At 36.0% G+C, this 25,310-nt stretch overlaps 2 protein-coding genes across 3 annotated transcripts in view; one reads left to right on the top strand and one right to left on the bottom strand.

Annotated features, from left to right (window-relative positions):
• The window catches only part of GTPBP10 (GTP binding protein 10), an 18,913-nt gene extending 15,512 nt beyond the window's left edge, over positions 1-3,401 (bottom strand). Inside the window, exon 1 of one of the 2 annotated variants that reach the window (XM_045519922.2) lies at positions 3,170-3,401. Coding sequence is in view for 1 of the 2 variants with exons in the window: in XM_010959444.3 (XP_010957746.1) it covers positions 2,664-2,696 (33 nt within the window). In the remaining variant the exon portion in view is untranslated. Of the gene's footprint in view, positions 1-2,663; positions 2,818-3,169 lie in introns of those variants that run through there. The other variant, XM_010959444.3, reaches the window with a different exon arrangement.
• The window catches only part of FAM237B (family with sequence similarity 237 member B), a 27,026-nt gene continuing 4,532 nt past the window's right edge, over positions 2,817-25,310 (top strand). Inside the window, 7 exon segments of the mRNA XM_045519953.2 lie at positions 2,817-2,961; positions 6,612-6,704; positions 21,204-21,366; positions 21,514-21,595; positions 22,689-23,082; positions 23,085-23,524; positions 24,843-24,908. Coding sequence (XP_045375909.1) covers positions 22,692-23,082; positions 23,085-23,134 — 441 coding nt within the window. The 5' untranslated portion in view covers positions 2,817-2,961; positions 6,612-6,704; positions 21,204-21,366; positions 21,514-21,595; positions 22,689-22,691 and the 3' untranslated portion in view covers positions 23,135-23,524; positions 24,843-24,908.

The raw sequence follows: 25,310 nt of genomic DNA on the forward strand, positions 1-25,310 counted from the left end.
GAGGAAGAAAACATCTGTATACCAAATGTGCTTACCAATTTAGACAATTTCTTTCTAGTTCTTTGTTGCCACTAAAACTCCTAAAAAAAAAAAAAAAGGCTTTCTTTATGCCAAATTTGCTGTACCTTCTTAGTTTACCTCCTGTCTGATCTTCCTTTTCCATTAGATTAACTCTGTTAAGACCCTGTTTTTTATTATCAATAGTTATCCTTCCAATCCTGAAGGTCTCTGACATTGGCCCATTTTTCAGTCTAGACTTTCTCCCCTATGTGATCTCAGACTGTACCAGTAACTACTGCATAGGTGAGGTATTTTCTATGTCCAGCTAGAACACAGGACATCTCCACCAGATGTAAGTGTCATAGTCTAAAGTAACTGAGAACAAGATCTGGATTTGTATTTAACTTATATTTGAAACCCCTTAAATATGTAACTTGTTCTCAGGTATTGAAAGGATAATAGTCACCTCAATACACAGCAGTATAACAAAACCAAACTTCTCCCTAGGTAAATTCTGTTCCTCCAATGTTCTCCCAAATAATAAAACCATAGTTTATCTATTCATTGAGACTACATATGAGGTACTCTTGAGTATACCTGCTTCTTTTCCTGAAGCCCTACTATCTTTCCTTTTTATCGCAACCAACTCCTCTAGTATCCTGACCATTACTTTAGCTTCTAACTGGTCTTTCAGTGTCTAGTCATTTCTTCTTCTACACATTGTCTCAGTGCCTGAGCTATTTTTCTGAAAATGGATCTGATCTTTAACCATATTTCTCCCTTACTCAAAAACCATTCTTGGTTTTTTATTTTTTGCTGTTTATGAAATAAAGTCTAATATTCTCAGTACTATAGTCAAAGCTATTAACCTACACTTCCAATTTCATTTTCATTCATTCAACCCCTCCAGTATCTTCTTCCTTTCTTTGCTCTTTACTACATGATATACTGTCACTTCTCCATGGCATTGTGCTCATGCTTTTCATCTACTTACGATGTCATTTGTTCTTTTCTATCATAAACCCATCTGAATATCATATTTCAAACATCTCTCTTAATTCCTGTAATCAGCATTTACCACTAACTTTGCTGGGCTTTCAGCAAATTCATTATTGCTTTTATACCTTTACAAGTCATATACTGCATTTGGGGTTTATTTCTTTTTCCCTCACCAAATCAAGAACTTCTTGGAGGTAAAGATCCTATGTCTTAACCTCCTGAGCTAACCTTCACATCTTCAGCCATTCAGGATAGTTTTAAGCATCAAAAACATCTGGGAACTTTTTTCAATACACTCCACTGACCACTGTGATTAAACTCAGGAGGAAGGGATGAGGATAGGTTAAGCCAGCACATTTATCAAAAGCTCCTTTGTTGATTCTGATAATCTCAGTCTAGATCTGAGATTGTAGTAGATGGTTGCACCACAAAGATTTGAAGTGCAGGTTTTCATTTGAGTATGCAAATACAGTTATGAAACAGTATTGTTAAGAGTGGAAGAAATAAATAAAAGATGAACTTAAAGGCTAGCTGGGTATTTTTCTATGGGGATGAAGAACTTTGGCTTTGGTTCAGTAAGGCTAGATCAGAAACGCTTCACAGATAAGTGAAGAGATAGATTCCCCGGGCAAACATGTTCGGAAGTGACTGTTACAGCAGTAAAGTTATACAAGTAGCCAGACCTTAATAACATATTCACAAAATGCAGCAGTTTCTTTTTTTGGTTTAAGGATTAGTTACCATACATGCCCAAGTTCTGCTCTTTACAAGTCCCTTTTCTTTTGACCACTGATTTTCTGTAAAACAGAGGGTTGAATAAAGTATAACTTCACTCAGGTATTACTAACCATGCCTTTTCTCCGATAAAAAGAAAACTCCTGTTCTTAAAGCTCCTTTCAATTCGTGACACATTTTTTACTGCTCCAGATTTATCAGACTCAGAGATTTAGAACCCAAACTTAAAAGGAATATCCCAATCTCGTCCTTTGCAATAAGGTAATGACCCAACTATGATGCCTGCAGGTTTCAAAAACCATTGCTAGTAAGGATCTTAAAGAGGTTTTTAAATCTGAAAAAAAAAATGTAAAATTTTTTACAAAAACGATTTTAAAACCTGCACTGCCAAAAAGCTGACCTAGTTTTTTGCAAGAAGGCAAGTCACCGATTTTCGTTTACTGATGAAAAGTCGTCTTTAAAAAGCTTTTAATAACAATACACTCAAAAGAAAAAATATGTTAGAACAGGTTACGGATATTACTACTTAGAAGAAAGAAAATGCAAAAAAAAAAATGGGGGGAGAGGGGAATACACTACTTGAGCCAAAAGAAAAAGTCAAAACTACACTCCACGCATACCACATTGTGTGCCTAAACAGCGGGTAGCTATCCCAGCTCTTCATCCCACGTGCAAACAATTCCACTGAAAACAATCAAACCCTATTCCCAAACAACCGTCTTAACCATGCTGGGTAGACATTGCTCACAGGACAAGCCTGACTCCTGGACGGGCTGAAAGGAGAGGACTATGGTAGAAAAAAAGAGCAAGAACGAGGCCCCCAGGAAGAAAAAGTGGGGAGGAAGAGAAGCAAGGGAGAACGAGAGCCCTCAGGTGGGGCTAGAAGTACCAAGGGTCCCGCATCAGGGAAAAGGGCACAAGTCACGGACCTTTCTCAACAATAAGCAACTGCTGCGGACCATGACTGCTGTGGAGAAGCATCCCTTCCCGCGGAAGCCTTACGCACTGAATTACGGCGCGACCTTTTTACGTCACCGCCGGCTACAATCGCTATATTATCCCCGCACGCTTCCACGTGGACAGCCGCAGGCGCCGTAACGTGCACGCGCACAGAAACCTGCGCATGCGCTGTGCCGTGCCCCCTACGGTGAGGTGGAAAACTGCGTCAGCCGAGAGGAAAGCCGCGCTAAACACTGAGATGTAGAGAAGCAGCGTGACGAGAGACAGGCGAGTACGGAGTGGTGCCTCAGGAATTGATATTTTGAATGGGACGGCACTGGAGAGTGGGCTGTCTTCGAGGAATTTTTGTGCTAATTGAGGAAAGCACAAATTACTTCAGTCTTTACTCTCGGCGAAGTGGAATGGGTAAAAACAAAACAAAAAAGCACCTCACATAGACAATAAAACCACATGCATAAAAGACATGGAAACTCACCTGGGAAAGAAGAGTCAGGAAAAGCTGTTAAGTCATTGACCAGCTGAGTAATCTCTAGCAAAAGCTTACAGGAGACAATTTAAAACCTGGGACCCAGTGTCAGAATCTGAGATGTGTAAGAATTTCTTTGCGTTCTGTGGGGAAGGGAACTTGAAGCTTGTCAGAAGAGTTTCTCGGAGTCGGGTAGATAAAGCTCACTAGCCACCTCTCATTTGAAGCGCGCCTTTGTGAGACTTAGGCTACTTTACTTTTCCTCGACCTGGGTAGGATCAGCAGATGGGCTGGATCCCAGTCCGCCCCCCTGCCTCCCTCTCCCCACGCCCTCATGCGGTGAACTGAGGTCCACAGCCCTGCTAGGCAGCCCTGCGCTCCACTGCCAGCGTAGTCATCTTTCTTAACTCAAAACTATTAACTTCTAGAATCCTTTTCACATTTCCAACCTTCACTTATGATAGTGATTGGAAATACACGCTGTAAAAACTCCCTCTCGATTCCTTTCCTGCTACTGAACCTCCCTCTTCCCCGCCAGTCAATAAAGCTATAATTGTCATTTAACCTGTAACGATTAAAGAAAAAGGAAATTGGGTTGTTACTATGTAGGTGTTTAGTTTAATCTTGATAACATTTCCTGCCATTTGGATTATTCTTTTTACTAGGTCTTACGATGTCAGAATTATACTGAGCCCAATCTATTTATTTATTTTCTAAGGTTTATTTATTTTTAGTGAACACAAGCCCAAATTGTTTTCTTTCTCACGTTTACTTGAGAAAATGATACCAGCGAATAAAAATAAATGAGAGATTTATATAAAAACATCTCAGAATACTGGGGAACATTGTGAACTATAAACGAAGGAGAAACCTAATATTTTTCTTGAACAAAACATGATCGGAGCCTGAAATATTTATTACAGCTCTGGTTACCAGATAGTAAAAGAAACATGAAATGTAAATTATCCACTTTTAATGTGTGGCTAAAATGAATATGAGGTGAAGTGACACAAGGCGTCCAGTTGCAGAAGTCACAATTGGCAGAAAATATTATTACTTCTACCATTGAGAGGACAAAATGCCTTCCCCATGGTTGCTCAGAAGATTGAAGTATACGCAAACCATTAAACTCAGTGACACTAGAAAATTTTGCATAATATGCATGTTAGCCTCAAGCCATTGGTATAACTTACAATTTGATTTAATAAATGTTATAAACTAGAGTTATTCTAATAAAAAGTTAATAAACATTTTATTTTGGAATAATTTACATTTACTGGGAACTTAACAAAGCTAGCCCAAAGAGTTCCTATATACCCTTTGCTCAGCCTGTCCTAAAGTTAGCATCTTGTATAACTGTTTGTCGGCACTAAGAAATTAATGTTGGTACAATACTATTAACCAAAATATAGACCTTATTTGATCTCACTAATTTTTCAACTATAACTTTCCTATGTTCCAGGATCCAATCCTGGACACCACATTATATTTAATCTAATAAACATTTTAGTGCCATTATTACTTTAAGCATAAAATGAACAAATATAATTAAGAAAGCTAGAATTTTATAATGCTATTTTCTAATCATCCCACTTCTCTCTGTTAATATAGTTACTCAAGAGGTAATTTACCTCAGTATTTACTGTGATACTAACTTTCTGGTACTCTTCAGCATTTATAATTTTCGTTATGAATAATACAGGTTAGCAGGAAGTAATCATTAGATTGGATTTACTAATACTTATTAACAAAATGCTGCTTCTCTGCAGTTCCTCTTCCAGAGCCACCCCAACGATGAAATGTGGAAATAATTGTCTGTTTTTAGTGGTCTTAACCTCCCTTTTCTGCATTCCCCTACCCTCTATCTTGTAATTACTTCTTCTTACTACCGGTACTAAGTACCCTTCTGCTTCCTCTCAGTGCCTGTCAAAACTTGGATCTCAGGCATGCATTTGATACCTGCATATTACAAGCTAGCATGATTTTAAGTCAGTATGTTAATTCTCTTAGGGCATTTACTTTTAGTTTTTATCTCTAATTGTGGAATGAATAAAATGCCCTCACTTCTACTGAAAAAATTTCAAGCTTTAGCATGGGAGATCCTTCAATGGGGGAAATGTATGAAAGCAGAGAAGGCTCCTTGGTATCCTTTGTATAAGAAAAGGTAGCCGCTTACATTGTTTCTATAAAATTCATTTTAACTTTAATTATTTTATTAATTCTATAACCCAACTTATCGGGTTCCACCAAATTTCATATACAAAGAAAATAATATAGCCCGAAGTTTTTGTTCACTGGAGTCCTTTATCCATAGGCTCTCCAGAGGTGTTTTTTCCCCCATAAATATACAAATTTGATCATATCATCAAATTCAGCATCCCCTTATGGTCTCAGCATGACTGCTATATCCATGTTCCAGATGGGAACATTTATAAAATTGCTTTCTTGGAAGTTCCATCTATGTATCTTATTGCTGCCTTTATTTAGAAAAGATCTTTTTTTTTTCCTTTAAAATGGATACCTTGCCATCTCCAACTATTTAGATGTCTACATCTTGTCCTTTTCTGTATTTCCTAACAGGTCCTTGGACTCATGATATACTCTCTAAATATTTCTTAGTTAGTTGATTTATTTTTTAGGAATGACAATAGCTAGAGTGCTAATTCCTATGACATATGAATTGCCTGAAATGGGGCATAGCGTTATTCTCACGCATTAGCCTTATAATCCCCAAAAGTAACATCAAATATTCTTTTAGTTCAAAGTATTGTTACTCTGAGACCATTATAAATTAAGGTCTTACATTCTACAACAAAATCAAATTCTCTTAGGTGATAAAGGTAAATGGATTGAAAAAATGAAAGCTATATACCAATTAAGCTCTTCATCTCTCTAAATTAAAATGTAGCATTGTCAAAGTAAGGACCTCAAGCCATGTAATTATTGTTCCTAAATAAGACCTATATAAAGAAAAATAAAAGTGGACTTATTGCCTTTCTTCCTAAGGATTCTTGGTTTCTTCATCTGTTCATTCTTAAAACAATTAGAGTTCCTAATTTGTCCCACACACTCAGCTATGTGCTAGAACATTGCCATGGTTACTGGAATAACTAAACAAGAGTAAATAAACAAAGTAGTTGTGTTAGCAAAAGAAAGAAGCGAATTTTAATATTTCTGATACTTGAATTCATAGTTAGTGGAAAAAAACTTATTGAATATGATTTTCCTTTGCTCTTAATACACCCTGTTTTTAATTTGAAGGATAGCATTGAAAGTTATTTTCTTAGAAATATATATATATATAATATAAATAAATAGAATTAGTTGAATCATGTTTCATGACCCCCGTTGTCAACTATTTCTACTAGAGGAAGAAAGGGTTTTAAGGGGCTTCTACTACATTGAGTCATTGATTGCTCTATTTTTTATACTTTCTTTTAATCATATACAGGTATAAGAATGGCAGTGGAGTTATCAGGAGGGCCTTTGATAATGATGCTTCCTGTTTGTCCAAAACAAGAGTACTCATGCAGCAGGAAAGTTGGTAAAGTATTCAGAATTCATATTTACCTAAACCATTTTCTTTGTTACTTAGTATTACTGATACTTCATTAAGCAGTAACCACTTACTAAGAAACAGAATTCTTAGATAATTTGAAGAATAATTTAAAATAAGGAAATGAATGTTTACATTAGTGTTTTCATGTATTTTTCTAAGTCTTTATTACTACCACATTGTAAGCTAATCAGCTAGAATATTCTCCTCTAGAAAAAGGTATTGTAAGAATATGTAAATCATTCTAAGCATGCTTGTTGGACTATCACTCCATACATGGTAAGCTACAGTTTTGGAATGGAACAGCATTTGTACACATGGCACCCATTATATAGCCTACTTAAACAGATGACAGAGAGTATATTCTGAGATGATGCCAAACCCATAACTTACTAGAGGACATGGTTGTGTGAACAGAAATGAAGTTTACTGAGAACTCATTTTGTTCAAGAGATTTATAAAGTATAAAATATATATAGTTTCTTTTTAACCTTTCTTAAGGGTCATAGACACTTAAAAGAGATATAATTTTTAAAAATTAAATCTGTAATAATTCTGTTTGGCCTTAAAATTCATTAATTCATTCAATCTAGCTCTTGCAATGGCACTAAATCTCTGATTTGGTTGCTGCAGAGCTCCCAGATATTTTGGTATTAATTTCTTGTGTCTATTTTCTTATCTCCCATTCACTCTTCAATTCACTAAAACCTTTTTTCTGTTCATATTGTTTTACTGAAATGGCACTCACTTGGTCCTTTTCTCAGGCCATATTATATTTGAACTGGAAATAACTATTAGAGAGGAAATTAGATATATTGGATATGCACCATTTTTGTTGACCAAACTGAATACTAAAAAAGGAGGAAAAAAATGAAGATATCAAAATGTAATATAATCCATAGAACTTTCTATTCTATATAATTCTTTTCCATGCTTCTTGGTAAGAAAGATCAGGCTCAAACCCCAGTATGCAACAAAACTTAGGCAGGAGGAAGTTTACAATGTTTTGCAATTATATTAAGCATCATCCTCCTTGACCTAACAAAATGCTAAGACACTTTCTGATGAATCAAAAGGAGATGGCAGTAGTTGAACAATGGAGAGGGTAAGGCTGTGTCTAGAGAGAGTATAGAATAAATTGTTTACTCTAGGGAGCTTTATAGGATGGAGTTGGCGTAAGTTTTATATGTGAATGATTTTTTACTTTTATAATGAACAAGCCGTAAGCAAAAGACCTAATAAAACACATTTTTTTTTTTTTGCTTTCCATTATTTCCTTAAATGTTTCCAATGGTGGAAACATCCCCTCACCATTCAATTAAAACTTCTAAGATTTTCTGCTTATTCTTAGATAATAAACATATCTAAAGACAGTTTAAAGACAACCACTGTCTGAATTTCAGAAATTAGAGTGGTGGTTCCTATATAATAATTGAAACTCTGCATGTAACTTAAAGTTACATCTTTTCCCTTCTCTCAGCCAGTGCTGAGTTTAAGTACCAGCTTGCTTCAGATCTCTCCAGATTTGGATGCAGCATGAAAGGGTGAAAGAAAAAAATAATAAGAAAATTCTTACTTGAACTTGTCTTTGGTGGGCTAGATTTAAGTTCCTGGTATTGAGAGATATTTAGGGCTACCCTCTCATGGGTGCTTTTGTGGGTACTTGGAAGAGTCCCATCACTGGAACCTCTTACCTTGGGTTTCCAAGTGGATAGATCTTTATTTGAGTGGTAGATTTACACTCTCTGACTTTGCTACATCCAGAAATCTGGGGTGCACCTCGATCTATCCTTGTGAATGGGGCCCCTTCATCCCTTTCCATACCCCTATTGGGCTGAATCCAAAGTGAGCTCTTCCTCAGATACTGCCTACCTCCAGGCCATGGGGAGCCCTCATGTAGACTTTACCTGGGCAAATATGAGAGGACAGGCCAATCCCCAAACAGTAGAAACTCTCGTCTATTACCACCAAAGCTGTTGATGAGTCAATCTCTTGGCTGCTTGATTTCTCTGGATAGGAGTCAGACTACAGTCACTATACCTCACCACTGCAGAGGTGAGACAGTAAGTTCTCTCAGTAGGCTTCTTGGTGGTCCCTGCACATCCAAATGAGTGTGAGGAAAGGGAACAGGCCCACCCTAATCCCTGCCCATCATGGATGGAGGACCTGAGAGGTACAGGAATTTTGTGGTCATTTCCTTTAAAAATCTGAATTTGGATCTGACACCTTACTTTGGTATGAAGCATCTCTGTCATCTTCATGTGTCAGCTGTAACTTGTCATTCAATGTCCTAAGATATTTTCTTTTTGAAAAATATGAAATTTGGGGCTAGAATTGAATTTGACTAAAATGTGAACACATTATGTTCTATTCTTTCTTGCTTCTCTACATGATCCAAAACTCTTGTTGTTTCTTTTCTTAGTTGATTAATAATTTAGTTATGGGGAGCTGGAGAAGGTATTAATAGAATTTTTCCCTTTACAACTTTTCTATTATAATAAGTAATATTTATTTGAGAATGATATTTTCCACCTATTTTATTCTTTTTTCTCTTCTGATATATAAAGGAAATAATAATAATCCTTCAAATAAACCTCTGAGGACTGATGTTGGACCATGAAAAATGCTACCTTGTGTGCCATTCATTTCAAATTTGGACTTCTCTTTGCCTACTGTGTAAATTTGTCTCTCTAACAGTTAGGAATGATTGCATCTCTTCATCAAGGAAATCATTTCTCACATGAAATGTCATCTTAGGAAAAAATGGTAATATAATCAATCTTGCCATGTAAGATTTCTGACAGAAAATTCTCTCAGAGATGAAAGGTAGTTTCTTTTTTTCAAAGGAAAATGGTGTCTTACTAGGTGAGGAATGCTATTTTTGTTAAAAGAAGACGAGATCTATGGATGTATAGAAATTGCTTATAGTTCACAGAGGAGTGAAACCATTAACTACATCAATTTCATATTACTTCCTTCTAAGATTTTAAAATGTTTCAACAAGGAAGCAAACAAAGATCACTTATAAAACATAACTATGAGGCTAGATATAAAAGGCTATAGCAGACTTAGATGGAACATAAAATTGAGTAGTCTTGACCCATTTTATTTATCTAGGCACATAGAAATTACCAATGAGTCAAAGCTATTATCCATCCCACCCTGATTTTACTAAACAAAGTAGCCCAAGTTTATGAAAACCACTATGCTACTGCTTGTCATAACATCTGAGAATTTCAAGTGGAATCGTTGCATTGTTGGAACCAGAAAGTTGAGTTCTTTGAGTTATTTTGCCCCGTCATATTTGGTATTCTTAAATACACTCATCCTCATTTCATGTCTCTTTAAATAGGGCTGTGATTGGGGTCACTGCCTTCTTTCTCATGGTATGTTTGGTGAAGAGCATGACTGTGGTAATTTGCTACTTTGTCAATTCAGCAGGAACTATGGTTACCAGAATTTCCTTCCCTTTAGTAGTTTCTGTTTAGAGTTGGCCATTAGAGAACTCTGCATGAGGTTTAGAAGGAAGAAGCAGCAGCCATTGTGCTCGAAAGGTTGCTGCAGGGCCCCAGGCTTTGCTCAACACACTTAACACATGCTTGCCTATGTGTGCATGGGCATGAGTTTGTGTGTGTGTGTGTGTGTGTGTGTGTGTGTGTGTGTGTGTGTGTGTGTGTGTGTGTGTGTGTGTTGAATGGGGGGCAGTGTGTTCCTGTTGTTTTGGCTCAACCTGTTCACATGGAGCAGCACCCAAGCCCAAAGCTTCTCTTGTTCTCATGAGATCTCTTCATCTTTTCCAATTTATGGGCCAGTAGCAAGGTGGTCAAAGACACCAAGCAAGGTGGCCTTGGTGTTTGAAATAATCAGTGGCCAGCATAGGTTCCAGTTTGTCCTTGTGGAAGAAAAATGTGTCTGTGCTTTACCCACCTGTCTTTCCAACTTTTATTACTGAGTCTCTGACTTGCCGACTTACAGTGACTTCAGGCTCACTGGCACACAGAGGCAACAGCTTTCCACAGCTCCCTTTATGGTCCCTTGTTATACACTTTTCTCCAGTCCTCCAACTATTCATATTCAGACCTTTATTTCCTCAGCTTCTGTCACTGTTGCCTTAGTTCTCATATCCATATTAATCCCTTATTCATAATGTTCTGTTTCCTTGATTGAACCATATCTGATATGATGCCTATTTATAAAAAGGATTACAAGAGTTAACCTTAGTTGTACCTCAGTGGAAGAGCTCCAGAAACCCAAGGTAAAAGGGATCTTGGACATGCAAAGAAGGAGAAGATACATGTTTAGCCTGGTAGGAGAGACTAAGAAAGTACAGAATAGCCTATGCCAAGAAATACCAAAGATCTTAAGTGCAGCAAGGAAGTTAAAAGGGAATCTGGATATCTTTTCAAGTCTACCCTGTATATGTACTTATATTCTCATGGAAGTAAAATTAACAAGATAACTAACTCTCAAAATGTGTCCCTTTTTAACATATATTTAAAACTCTGTAATAGCAATTCAGTTTCTGCTCTCTTCTCTCTGCTTTCATATAATCATAAACACAAAAGAAAGGAAAAAGAGAAAGAAAATCCAGAAGGTAAGATGTTCCAGAGTTAACTTTTCAAATTCTCTAAAGAATTTGATGAAACTTGTGCTCCCAACCCAAAGTCCATGTGACTATATAGACAAAAATTTTTCATTCTATTTAAGGGCATTTAAGGACCCTACAAAGCCTGTCCATGTAAGCATGGGGAGTTTATAGACTCCATTTCCCACCACTTCCATAGCATCATTTTCCCCCAGTTATCCCCATCTTAGTTATTAGAATCATCATAACTAACTTGATGAAGCCAAAAACCTCAGAAGTTAACCTTTTAAAAAAATTTTTTTTTTATTGGAGTATAGTTGATTTATAGTGTTAGTTTTGGGTATGCAGCAAAGTAATTCAGTTATACATATACATACATATATACTTTTTCTTTTCAGATTCTTTTCAATTATATGTTATTATGAGAAATTGAATGTACTTCCCTGTGTTATATAGTAAAAACTTGTTTATCTATTTTGTATATAGTAATGTGTGTCTGTTAATCCCCAACCCCTAATTTATCCCTCCCTGCCCTTTCCCCTTTGGTAACCATAGTTTATTTTCTATGTGCATGAGTCTGTTTTTGTTTATAAATAGAATTTGTGTCATTATTTTAGATTTCCCCTTGTAAGTGATATCATATGATATTTGTCTTTCTCTGACTTACTTCACTCAATATGATAATCTCTAGGTCCATCCATGTTGCTGCAAATGGCATTATTTCATACTTTTTTATGGCTGAGTAATATTCATTACACACACACACACACACACACACACACACACACCCCACATCTTCTTTATTCAGTCATCTGTTAATGGACATTTAGGTTGTTTCCAGGTCTTGGCTATTGTAAATAGTACTGCTATGAATATTGGGGTGCATGTATCATTTCGAATTAGAGTACCCTCTGGACATATGCCCAGGAGTGGAATTGCTGGATCATATGGTAAGTCTACTTTTAGTCTTTTGAGGAATCTGCATACTATTTCCTATAGTGGCTGCACCAAAATACATTCCCACTAACAGTGTAGGAGGGTTCCCTTTTCTCCACAGCCTCTCCAGCATTTATCATTTGTGGACTTTTGAATGATGGCCATTCTGACTGGTGTGAAGTGATACCTCATTGTAATTTTGATTTGCATTTCTCTGATAATTAGCTATATTGAGCATTTTTTCATATGCCTCTTGGCCATTTGTATATCTTCATTGGAGAATTGCTTGTTTAGATCTTTTGCCCATATTCTGAGTATTTTTCTTATATATAACACTTTTCCTTTAAAAGTGAAGCATTTTAATCCTTTCACTGTTTAAAGATTTTATGATATAAGGACATGATTATTTGCAAATACCTCAGATGTTTGCTTTTATTTTAGTAGTATTTTCAATAGAGCCCATAATAATTTAGAATTTCTAGTTATTTGGATGGAGCATTAAATGTACAATGTGTGAGAAAAACATGGATGAAATTTTAAAATGCTTTAAAATGAATGAAATGTTTTGAGGATTTTTTTTTTAATTTTTAAATCACTCTTTTCCTTATTGCAAAGCAATACAGGCTCAAAGTATTACAAACAAAAGAAAAAAAAACCCAAATTCTGTCATCCAGAGAAGTAATTGTTGTTTGCTTTTGCATATACTATTTGCGCTTTAGAAATAAACATTCATGTTATGTTTTTTGTTTGCATATGTGCATATACTAATTTCAAACAGTTGTTAGATACTTAAAACATATCTTTTAGGAACCTCTATTTTTAACACTTTTCTAGCATTTAAAAAGTAATAAAAAGTTACAACATTTCTTTTATAATATTTTGTAATATGGAATTTTGATTAACACTAACTGGGTGTCACTCCAATGAACTCAAACTAGTGATGTTTATTACATTTAAGGAAAGTGTCCAATAACCTCTATCTTACTACCACAACCCAACTCAACTCTCATGGTGGCAAACCCCAATTCCAGTAAATTCCTTATGAATGAGGAAACCCCTCCTCAGACCTCAGTTTTCTTAACCTACAAAATGAGGGCAATGGAGGAATTCTGGCATAGGTTGCTCCTGCATATAACAAGGATAAACTAAGTGAAAGATAAAGAACAAATACATGAAGGCATTGGAGAATGACCAAAAGGAAACAGATTCTGGAGGGCAGTTGACATTTGTAAGAAGGGAAGTACTCAGACTCCTGTATTCACAGTTTATAGCGTAAGGACTGGTCTTGGTGTGCTCCCTGCAGATTGGCTAAAAATCTGCCACAAAACATCAGGTTTGGGGGCTTGAAGAGTGAGAGTATTGAGTTTGGGTTAAGTATACTTGCTGGAAAGTAAAGGGAAAGTCCAAGGAAGGAAGGATCCAGGGAAGGGAATTCTCAATTTTTTTTTCTATGAGTCTTTTGCTGATGCCTGAACCATGCCTGAATGGGACACACTTTAAGCCAAACCCAAAAGATATAGCCCAATCAAGTCGATTGCATGCTAAACCAAACCAAACAAACATAAATGTGTGTGTGTGTGTGTGTGTATATATATATATGTTAGTTATATATTGTATATATATGTATATATAACTAACATTCTTTAGGAGAGTATTAAAGACTCCAGAATGTTTGGAAAATAACATTTACAATATCAAAGATACAACCTAAAATTACTTAATAAACCAAGAAACATGGAAATTTGACTCATTTTTGAGATGAAAGACCATCAACAGAGATCAGTCTGGAGATATCCCAGATGTTGAAATTAGCAAAGATTTAAAGCAGTTACTATAAACATATTCAAGGACATGAAAACAACAGCAACAACAACTGTGCATTATAAATGAAATATAGGAAATCTAGCAGAGAAATAGAAACTATAAAAAAGAAACATATGAAAGTTCCAGAACTAAAAAATGTAGTATCTTATATGAAAATTCATCAGATGTACTTAGCAGTGGAATGCAGATGATGAAGTAATCAGCAAAGCTGAAGATAAATTAATAGAAATTATCTAACCTGAGGAACACAGAGAAAAAATATTGAAGTAAAAATAAACAAGCCTCAGGGACCATATCAAAAGGTCTCAGATATATTTAATTAGAGCCCCAGAAGGAGATAAAAGAAAGGAATAATGGGCAGAAATAATATCTAAGGAAAACATGGCTGAATATTTCTCAAATTTGGTGAAAGGTATAAATTTGCACATTCAAGAAGCTTAACAAAACCTCAAGTGAGATAAATATGAAGAAAACCACTATTGTATAATAAAGAATTTGGCTAGCCTTGTCCCTAGTTCCTGGGAGATAACCTCTAAATCTTTGAAATTTCTTGGAGTGATAAGAATGTCTTTGTTACTCATGGTGGGCTTCTGGGACCATACCTGAGTTTATGCTAATGAGGTAACTCAAAATGGGGGCTAGCCACACCAGAAAGACCAACCATGTAATTACAGGGTTGGAACTTAGAGGTAAGTGATATGAGCCCAGCTTCTGAAGAGGACATGGTTGGCTGGAGATTGAGTTTAATCACTTGACCGATGATTCACTCAACCATACCTTTGTAATGAAACTCCAGTAAAAACTCTGAGCACTGGGGTGAGCTTCCCTGATTGGTAATTATACATCAGTGTGCCTAGAAGACGATGTCTTGTGGGGACACAAAATCTTTGCGTTTGAGACTTTATTCATCTCTTCACTTGGCTGGTCCTGATTTATATTCTTTATAATAAAACTATAATCATAAATATTGTGTTTTCCAGAGTCCTTTGAATCATTCTAGTGAATTATAGCACTTTAGGGGACTGTTGGGAACCCATGAATTTGTAGCCAGTAGATCAGAAGCATGGGTGACCTGAGAACTCTGGAATGTGCATCAGGCTTCTCAAGTGAAGGGAGGATTCTGCCCCTAACTTGCAAAATTTGACCTGATTCTGGGTAGTTAGCATCAGAATTGTGTTGCACACATCTAGACATGTTACCATCAACTTTGAGAAAACTAAAGGTTTTTTGAAACCTATGAGAGAAAAATAACATGTTGTGTACAAGAGAACTATGATTTGAAATGTTGACAACCAGAACACAGTGGAACAACATCTTTAAAGTGCTGGAGGGGAAGGGGGAACAAGACCATATCAACTCAGAATTCTATATCCAGTAAAAATGATCTTCTAAGAAATGAAGGTGAAATAGAATACATTTTCAGAGAAAAAAAACTGAAAGAATTTATTGTCAGTGGGCATGCATTACAAGAAACAATAAAGAAATTCTATAAGCTAAAGAGAAATAAAAATATGAAAATTTAGATCTTGATGTGGGGAGAGGGATGTAGAACTTGCAAATTATAGCATTGTATTGTGGAGCTTTAATGTCTGTAGATGTTGTACATTTGACAACTTTAGCAAAAACAGGCAAGGGTGAGTAAATGGACTCATATCTTGCGAGACTTCTACATTTGACATGTATTAATTCAATACTAACCCTAAGTAGCCCGTTAAGGATATGTATTCTTATCCTTAAAGCAACCACTAAAAAAGAATGCAAAGAGGTAAAATAAGGATCCTGGAATACGTAATGTTTATTCATATGCTATGTTTCAGCTAGACTAGAGATAAACAAACCTAAGTTAAACTTTTATTTCTTTATCTTCTAAAATGATGACAGCAAAATATTTCAATTAATGATCCTTTTAGTCAGGGGTAAGGATTAATGCTCTTTTCTCAGTTTCTCTGTTGAACTCTTTCTTGTTCTCCTGTCTCAGAGTCAGAATTTTGTTCATTTTTGTCTCCTGTGTTGCTGAAAAGAAAAATGCCTACTTTCTCTTCACTTAGTCAGCAGTCAACTAGTGCTTGTTTTCTCTGCATCCTACTTATTTGTCTCAACTTAATTTCCTGCCCCCTTTCTCCACAAGATCATTGAATCACACTTTGATAAATACATTGTTATTAAGGTTTACTAGAGGCAATTGGAACTGTAGATGTTTTAAATTAATGTCTTTCATTATGAGTCAGAAATTTGGTGAATTGAAAAATTATTCTTTTTGTGGGTATTCAGCATTAGTTAGTCAACATGTCCTTGCTGTGTGTGGAGTGCTTTTCTGAATTCTATGGGGGTGTAATTATGTAGTATTTCCTGGAGAAACATGCTCTATAAAGAAGAAACAGGATAAACAGAACTGTGACAGAACTACAGTGAAGTGATTGGAAGGTGGGAAGCATGGGGGCAAATAAATAAGCTGCTGGCCTATTCACCAGGAAATCTTCACAGGCAACATTAAAGTTCTGAAGGACTTGGGTGTGCCTTGTGAAAAGTTAACAAACCTCCCTAAGTGGAGGGAGTATTCATGGATATGAAGTAGAAGTCAGATCGAAATATTTATTGAGTGCTGATTGTACTATATGCCAGTCACTAGAAAACATGAACTAAAGATAGTGTTATTATAAACTAGTAGGAAAGAGTACATGTTCTCATGGAAAAAAGACAACATATATAATAATAGATGCCAAATACAAATATAAATAGATGCCAAAGAAGGTCGTGAAAATGAACACCTAATTGCAGAAGTAAGGTGAATTAAGTGGAAGAGACTTTGAAGTGGGGTCAGGGCCTAATGTGATGGAGAGAAGGGGAGAGATGTTCAATGATGTAAGTCAGAGATGAAGTTTGGGGACCACAGGAATATGCTGGGAACAAGATGATAACAATAGGTTGGTGATGCATATATTGCTGCTGGTGAAGGTGATTTTAATAAAATTAATGCATGTCATAGAAAATATAGGTGATTATTAGGATAGGGTTTGTTTTGGATACAATGATAAATAAGATAGATTAGTTAACTTTATAAATAACTGGTTGTTAAATCTAAGCTTCTACATGAAATTATCATGGCTATTTTTTAAACATATTGTATGCTTTTGAGTTTCACCACTGCACCCTCTTTTTGCCAAATGAAAAATCTTATTTCAAGTGTTTGACCTACAATACAAAAGTCTTCTGATTCTTTATATCCTCTATCTAAGTCTGTTCAGGAGGGTATAACAAAATATCAGAGACTGGGTAGCTTACAAACAATGGAAATTTATTTCTCACAGTTCTGAAGGCTAGAAGTCAAAGATCAGGGTGCCAGCATGGTTAAATTTTAGTGAAGGCCCTCTTCTGGTTCGCAGACTGCCTACTTCTTGCTGTGTCCTCACATGGTGGAAGGGGCTGGGGGTTTCTCTGGAGCCTCTTTTATATGGCATTCTTCCCATTCAGCAGGGTTCCATGATTTAAACACTTCCCACAGGCCCTACCTCCTAAAACCATCACCTTTCGGGATTAGCATTTCAACATATAAATGTGGAGGGGGCAAAAACCTTCAGACCCTTTGGTTCTGTGACATCATACCACCCTGGAGCTTGAATAGACTGATTGTTCTATCTCTTCTTCCTTCATTGATTCCATTTGCAGTTCATTTACCCCTAAATCTGGGCATTGTCCTCCACCTTCATCTCAGCTTTCTTTTTTCAGTGTATACTCTCATAACAACAGTAATTTTCTATCAAAACAGAGACCTCTCAATTTGTATTTCTAGCTAAGTTGGAGATTCTCCAGAAGATCCAGAATCAATTCTAATGCAACACATCCTGAATCAAATTTATCCTTCCCTCCATCCTTCCTTTCCATCTTTCATATTTGTCATTGTCAACTCCATAAGCAGGCATGCTAAAAACATTTGTTCTCTTTCCTTTTCATATCATGTCAATGTGACCAGTCAACAAGTTTTGTCTTTATGCATTTGAAATATAGTATCCTGTCCCTGTCTAAAAATTTTATAATGTGTTATTTGACAGTAGAAGAGAATATGCCTAACATATATTTGTTGGCAATTATAATCATAAAAAGAGTAGTGAACTTACCATCGTAGAAGTTCTCTATACATTTTTTCTACATCTCATTCTCTTGTACACCCAAACCTAACCACTCTCCTAAATCACTTCGTTACTGTTAAAATTACTTTGTTAGGTATATACGTATTTATAGACAGCATATAATTTCATTTTGCTTGTCTTTGAAGTTTATAAGAATGGTATCTTCTGCAATTTGCTTTTCTTGTCTGTAATGCATATAGCAGTAGTCTACTCATTTTCTCTGCTGAATTACATCCCATTGCGTGAACATACCATAGTTAATTTATCTGTTCTCCTGTTAATGGTCATTATAATTGTTTCCATTTTTTTGCTTTTATGAACAGTGCTACTATGAACACCCCATTCTAATGTATGTCTCTTGATGCCCATATACACTTTTCTTCAAGATCTTTTCTGGGAATAAAAAGACTTACTGCAGGTTATGTGCTTGTTCAGACTCACAAAATAGTGCCAGTTTGTGTTCTAGACTAATCAAACCAATTTACACTCCTCCTGGTATAGTGTAAGAGTCCCTGTTGCTTCATTTGATGGCTAATTATTTGTGTCAACTTAACTTTGTCGTGGGATGCCCAGATATTTGGTTAAATAGTATTTCTGGGTATGTCTATCTGGGTGCTTTCAGATGTGATTAGCACTTGAATTGGCCATCTGAGCAAACCTTCCCCAATGTGGGTGACCATCATCCAGTCTGTTGAGAGCTTGAATAGGACAGAAAGGCAAAGGAAGGGAGAATTTTCTCTCTCTGCCTGACTGATTGAGCTGGGACATTGGTCTTTTCTTTACCTTCCACTGGACTTACACCATTGGCTCTCCTGGTTCTCAGTCCTTTGAACTTAGACTGACTACACCACCAGATTTCCTGGGTCACAAGCTTGCAGACAGCAGATCATGAGACTTCCCAGGTTCCATAATCATGTGAGCTAATTCCTTATAATAAATCTTTATATATATGTATTTGTAGTATATACACATATATTATATGTATATTTTTTCCCTTTTTTTCATGGAGAACCCTAATACCCTTCATATAATCACAAACATTGATATTGCTAGACTCTTAATTTTTGACAACCTGATGGTTGTGAGTTGATAACTTATTGTAGTCTTTCACAGTTTGTACTTCTCTACTTGCAGTGAGGTTATGAATATACTTATACAAGTCATTCATTATTTATGTTTCCTTATTTATGAAATGCCCCTCTAAGCCTTTTGCCCAGTTTTCTGTTGTGATATTTGTCTTTTTCTTGTTGATTCCATGAAGATTCTTCTATCTTGGATCCCAGTTGTAATCCATTTGGGGTTATATGTGCTATAAATATCTTCTCCCAGATTATAGTTGTCCTTTATCTTTATTTATGGTGTCTTATGGTTAACAAAGGTAATTTTAATGTAATCAAATGTATTAACTTTTCTTTTATGGTTAGCACTTCTTGTATCTTTTGTAAGAAATGCTTGCCAACCTCAAGATCATAAGGATAATCTGAATTTCTTCAAGTTGTAATGCATTTACACATTTCACATTTAAATTTTTAATCTACCTAGGATTGGTTTTTGTGATTGTATGAGATAGAAATCCACTTTTATTTTTTTCCATGTGGATAACCAATTGTCTTAGCCTCAGTTAGTGAAAAAGATGCTGTTTTCCTAAGGATCTGCAGTTCCGGTTCTGTCACAGATAAGTCTCTATGAATGCATATGTCTGTTTTTAGGCTCTCTAGTGTACTCCATTGGTTAATTTCTCTATTCCAGTTATGTCCTATTTAATTACCAATGAGTCCCCTCTCCTTATTGTTGTCCTTTAGAAAATTTTTAACTATCTTAGATCTTGCTTTATCATAAAACTTTTAGACTAACTTTTCATTAACCCTGTTATGGTTTTGGTTGAAAATTTATGTATCATTTTGAGAAGATAGATATCTTTATAGACCACATACTAACATTCTTTTTAAAAAAATTTTCTTTAATGTCTTTTAAAGAAAATTCTCCATAAAGGATTTAATTTGTTGAATTAATTTCTAGATAACTTATATTTTTGTTATTATAAATAGTATCTTTTCTAATTTATATTTTGTTTGTTACTTATATAGAGATGCAATAGATATTTTAGATTGATCCTATATTCAGCCACCTTATAAAACCTTACAAAACTCTTAAATAATTTGTCTGTAGATATAATTTGTTTTACTATTATCTAAAGCAAACACATATATAGCATTCTTACTATGTAGTAGGCACTGTTCCATACACTTCACAAATATTTATATAATTACCTCAACATCCCTATGAAGCAGGTTCATTTTTTATCCCCATTTTACAGAAAAGGAAACTAAGTCACAAAGAGATTAATTTGCCCAAAGATACAGATTTTCATTTGAACCCAGAAGGCAAGATTTAAACCAGTCCGTTGATCTCTAAACTTCATGCTGAAGCAGTAGCTTTGCTGCCTCTCCAGGAGGCTGAAACGTTCTGATTCTTCCTTTCTAATCCTAATCCTTCCTCCTTTTTTTTTTTTTTTTTTTAACCTTTCTGTGTAGGTATTGTTTTACACGTGAACAAAGATAATCCTTGTCTTGTTCCTAATTTAAAAGAGAATGCTTTTGATGTTTAAGGAAAGATGCTTGCTGTAGGGTTTTGGTTATGAGATTAAGGAAATTCCTTTCCATTCTTAGTTTGCTAAGAGTTTGGTTTTCTTAAAATCTTGAATAGGTGTTGAATTTTATCAAGTGGTTTCCCCTTTAATTTGTTTATATGTACTGATTTTTGTGTGTTGATCCTTGTATCCCTGGGATAATCCCAGCTTGATACTGATGTGTATTTTTCTAAATCCTAATGAATTTGGTTTGATAATATTTTGCATAGGATTTTTAATCTATTATCATTAGTGAGAAAGGCTTGTGACTTCATGCTTTTTCACGCTGTCTTTGTCCCTGGGTCTCTGGGCTGGGGAGGTGGGCAAGGTGAGGGCGTGGCCTCTGGAGCGGCCACCCACTCTCTGCCCCCTCACTTTGTCTCTAGAAAAGGAGCGGGATGAGGGCTTCAGGGCTGACTCCCGAGCCCCCTCCACTCGCGGCAGAGCTCACCGCATCGCCTTCCGCGAACTGGAGCCTCCCGGCACTCCCTCCCGGCCCAGATAGAGGCACGACCCAGACGGTTCAGCAGGGCGATCTCAGGGCGACAGGTGAGTGCTCGCGGAGGGGCCGCGGAGGGGCCCTGAACGCCGCTATCTGCTTATCGCCTGCCTTAGGGTGGGTCGGGATGGGCAGGGATGGGAACCTGAGGGCAAGGGTCATCCCTAGCCGGCTCAGAGACTTCTTGTTCCTCCCAGGCAGGAGCCGCCCTTGTCCCTCCAGCGAGCGCAGCGCAGGCAGGACATCCCGTCTGACCACGCGCCTCTGCAGACGGCTAAGGTACCACTCTCCCGTGGGCTTCCTCTCTGCGTTGTGACCCCACCAGTAGGGCACTGGTCAGACGACCTGAATAACCTAAGTTTCAGTTTGTTTCATTCTATTTGTCTCTATAACCTAACTTTTTGAGGGGAAGTGGAGGGATGCAGGTGAGTCCTGTCTTCTGGATCTGTCTTTGTCACTTCACTCCTCCGCCCCGGCTGTCAAGGTTGTGTCAGGGACATTTCCACTTCCAGAATGGAATGGTAACTTGTGGCAATTCAAAGCCAGTTTAGACCTTGACTTCACTTATGTACTTCAGGCCGATTTAACAAGCAGTCAGTAATCAGGGAAACTTGTGAAAAGAACCATGTGAAAATACCAAGATTTTGCTGAATGTCATTGGTGCTGCACCATTTCATATTCTCTTATATTACCTTTATTGTCTTTGTGCTCCTTCGTGTATGTATGTTAACTTTCTCTGACCAGCTCCTGAACACCCGGAGAAAAGCCAGGGATCCACCAGACATCAATACAGAACAAATAATGGGAGCATCAGTAACTTTGAAACTTAAAATAGAGCTTGAGCATCCAACATCATTTGGGTTAAGAGATTGGAAAGCGTCAATTAAAAAACAAGCAAACCTTTTATCATGGGATGGGCTGCATTTTGATCCACTTGGTTGAAATATGTCATGGTAGGAGTCTTGGATAGGGAGACAGGAGACCTGAGAACTTGCTGGGTCATATCACTGAGAATTTTTCTAATCTCTAAAGGCACAAGATTGGAGCACATGCTTTTTAAAGTTTCTTTCAGCTTTAAGTGTCTGTAATGAAATTAATCTATCACAACTTCATAAACATGTGCTGGATTTCAGTGGCTTCTGAAGACTTTATCAGGAGGCTGGTAAAGCTGTAATTGTAATATCCTTTTGAAGGGAGGTCTGAGAGTTGGCAATTCGAGGAAAACCAACAAATACCTAGTAGGCAAATTTGGCTTGATCAAAACCAAGTTCATAAGTATTACAATTTTTCAGGTTTAAACAGATCATCAAGTAATTGAATAATTTTCTTTTAAAGTTAAAAACATATCCCCTCATTTTTTTTTCCTGTGTAGAATATGGATTTTGTTACAAGATGGTTCTACCTACCACTGGGCTGCATGATGCTGATCAGTGAGATTAATGCTGATTTTGAATTTCAAAAGGGGGTGCTTGCCAGCAACAGCCCAGGGATCATGGAAGACATTGATCTCCAGTGCTGGAACGCTTGCTCTTTGACACTGATAGATCTCAAGGAACTCAAGATAGACCACGATGTGGATGCTTTCTGGAATTTCATGTTGTTCCTGCAAAAATCCCAGTGGCCGAGACATTATAATGTCTTCTTAAGCATAGCTCAGGATTTCTGGGATATGTATGTAGACTGCTTGCTTTCAAGATCTCATGGAATGGGCAGAAGACAGGTGATGCCTCCCAAGTATAATTTTCCACAGAAGATTACAGGAGGTAATTTAATATGTACTTAAGAGAATACAGTTTAGTTTTCCTAAAAACTCAATAGTTAATCCTTCTGATTTTCCAAGTTTACCCAAGAAGATAGAAAATTTGCCATATTTTCTCCTAATATGATTGGTTTTGATTTTTACTTTTAATTTTTTTGTATTATTTAGGTCTGATGTACAAATATTTGATTCTGCTATTTAGCCCTGTAATTATATTACATTTGTTGAAGTAATTTTTAAACATCAGATAGTGTTTAGGCTTTTGAAATTAATTTTTTCAATAGAGTTATTTAAAAGATGGGACTCTTAAGAGTCAGATTACAATAAATATTAACAGTTTCTCCTCTCTAACCTTATAGGACTGGATTTTAACAAAACGTGAGTTTTACGTTTAAGAGAACAGAGAAAATACCTCAAGCAAGATGACACCAACCTGAAAATTTAACTCTGTCAGTATTTATGAGTATTAAATGTTTCCTGTAGTATTTATCAAAATTGTTGTTTCTAATTCTTTAATATTGGTGAAAGTTGTATTTTTGTTGATATGTAGTTGTTTTATGGCTATTGAATTATCATTCCCATCTTTTCAGGTAACTTGTCAATAATTTTTTATTTAAAAGACACCTTTTAAAACATCTTCATTTTAAAGAAAATACAGCTTAAAATGCAAATGCAAAATGTTTTTAATACAATGGAGTAAAATTATAACCAATTTTATATGGCAACTTATACATAATATTGACTTTAAAACTCTGCCAAAACTGATGTCAGTATTATCCTAATAAGTATTATTTAATCTTGATGTAGTGTACTGTGTGGCTTCTAATATATGTATCTCATCACTGAGCTTATATATTATTTTTCTATGCATTAGGGCTAAATTTTTTTTATGTTCCCATTTTATTGTCTTCATTTTTAAAAAGGAATAATAAACAGAAAGGCAGTAAGGAACTTCATGTTAGTAAAGTGCAGTTTGATAGAAGTTTTTTCTTTAGTCTTTAACTGTTATCTCAGGTATTTTCTGTACTTCCTGTTTCTAGCACACATCTTTTTCCAAAAAGAATATGAAGCTTTAAAGAAATATACCAAACAATAGGATAACATGAAGTAGATGAGGAAATTGGGATAATGAGAGATAAAGGCAGGAAAATAATAATATGGAGTTTAGTTTTATACTTTTAATGTTTAGATTCATAATTAATGTTTAGATTCATACTTTAAAAGTTTAGATTCATACTTTTAAATGCATGTCATAAAAATCTATACCTTTAATAAAGGGTAGCTGTAAATTTGGTCCAAGTTTCCTATTTTCAAGGTGAAGAAGGATTCATGAGCAGTTTCAGGATTCACAATGTGTTAAGAAAAACCAAACATGTTTGGGAGAAGCCCAGCTTTTCCTCAGACTAGGGACTGATAGAAATCTGTCCTTTAAGTGTTTATAATGGCTGTCATTGTGTATGGCACCATGTTTTTTCAAGTATCCCAGCAATGATGGATTGCCTTCAGTGCAAGCTGATGCTAGCACATTCAAACTAAATTAAATATGAACAATTTTAAAAGCAGCAAAAATAATACAGAACAAGTATACAACTGTCTTTTGGTTTGACTTGATCCCAGGATAAATTTTGAATTAAAGGAGGGGGCCTGACATTTTTTGAGTTATGGACCATTTTGAAATTCTGATGAAGCTATAGACCCTTTACTAGGGGTTTTATATACACACACTTATCATTTTAATTAATTTAATTAAACCCTGTATAATTTCAGGGGTCCCATGAGCCCCAGGTCAAGAAGCTCCAATATTAAAGGATGAATGGACTGCATAGCTTTCAGGTATTCTTTTACAAATATCATTTTATATAGCTGAGTTTTGTATAATAACTGGTTGCAGATAATATGAGGTTGTAAGTCTAATAAATTCCTAGATTGAGAATATTTTATCTTACCAATTATGGGTAGATCCCTAAGCTCAGAAAATCCATTTGCCTGGAGGATAGGGCTATATTCTTTTATAAAAATGACCAGGCAGATACCCAAGAAGATGCCTAATTCATTTCTTGCTATAGAGACACACAGGGTCATGATTTTCCTTAGAAAACAGCTCTCTTTTACAACACGTGGGTAGGTGATTGAAGTTCAGAAGTTCAGTGCCATAAAGCACGACCATGTAGTTTTAGTCTAAAAAATTTGTCCCATCAGTTGTTATCAATCATAGTTGTCGTAAAAATTTTATTA

The sequence above is a fragment of the Camelus bactrianus genome, chromosome 7 (genome assembly GCF_048773025.1).
Source record: "Camelus bactrianus isolate YW-2024 breed Bactrian camel chromosome 7, ASM4877302v1, whole genome shotgun sequence".
In the NCBI taxonomy this organism is placed as follows: domain Eukaryota; kingdom Metazoa; phylum Chordata; class Mammalia; order Artiodactyla; family Camelidae; genus Camelus; species Camelus bactrianus.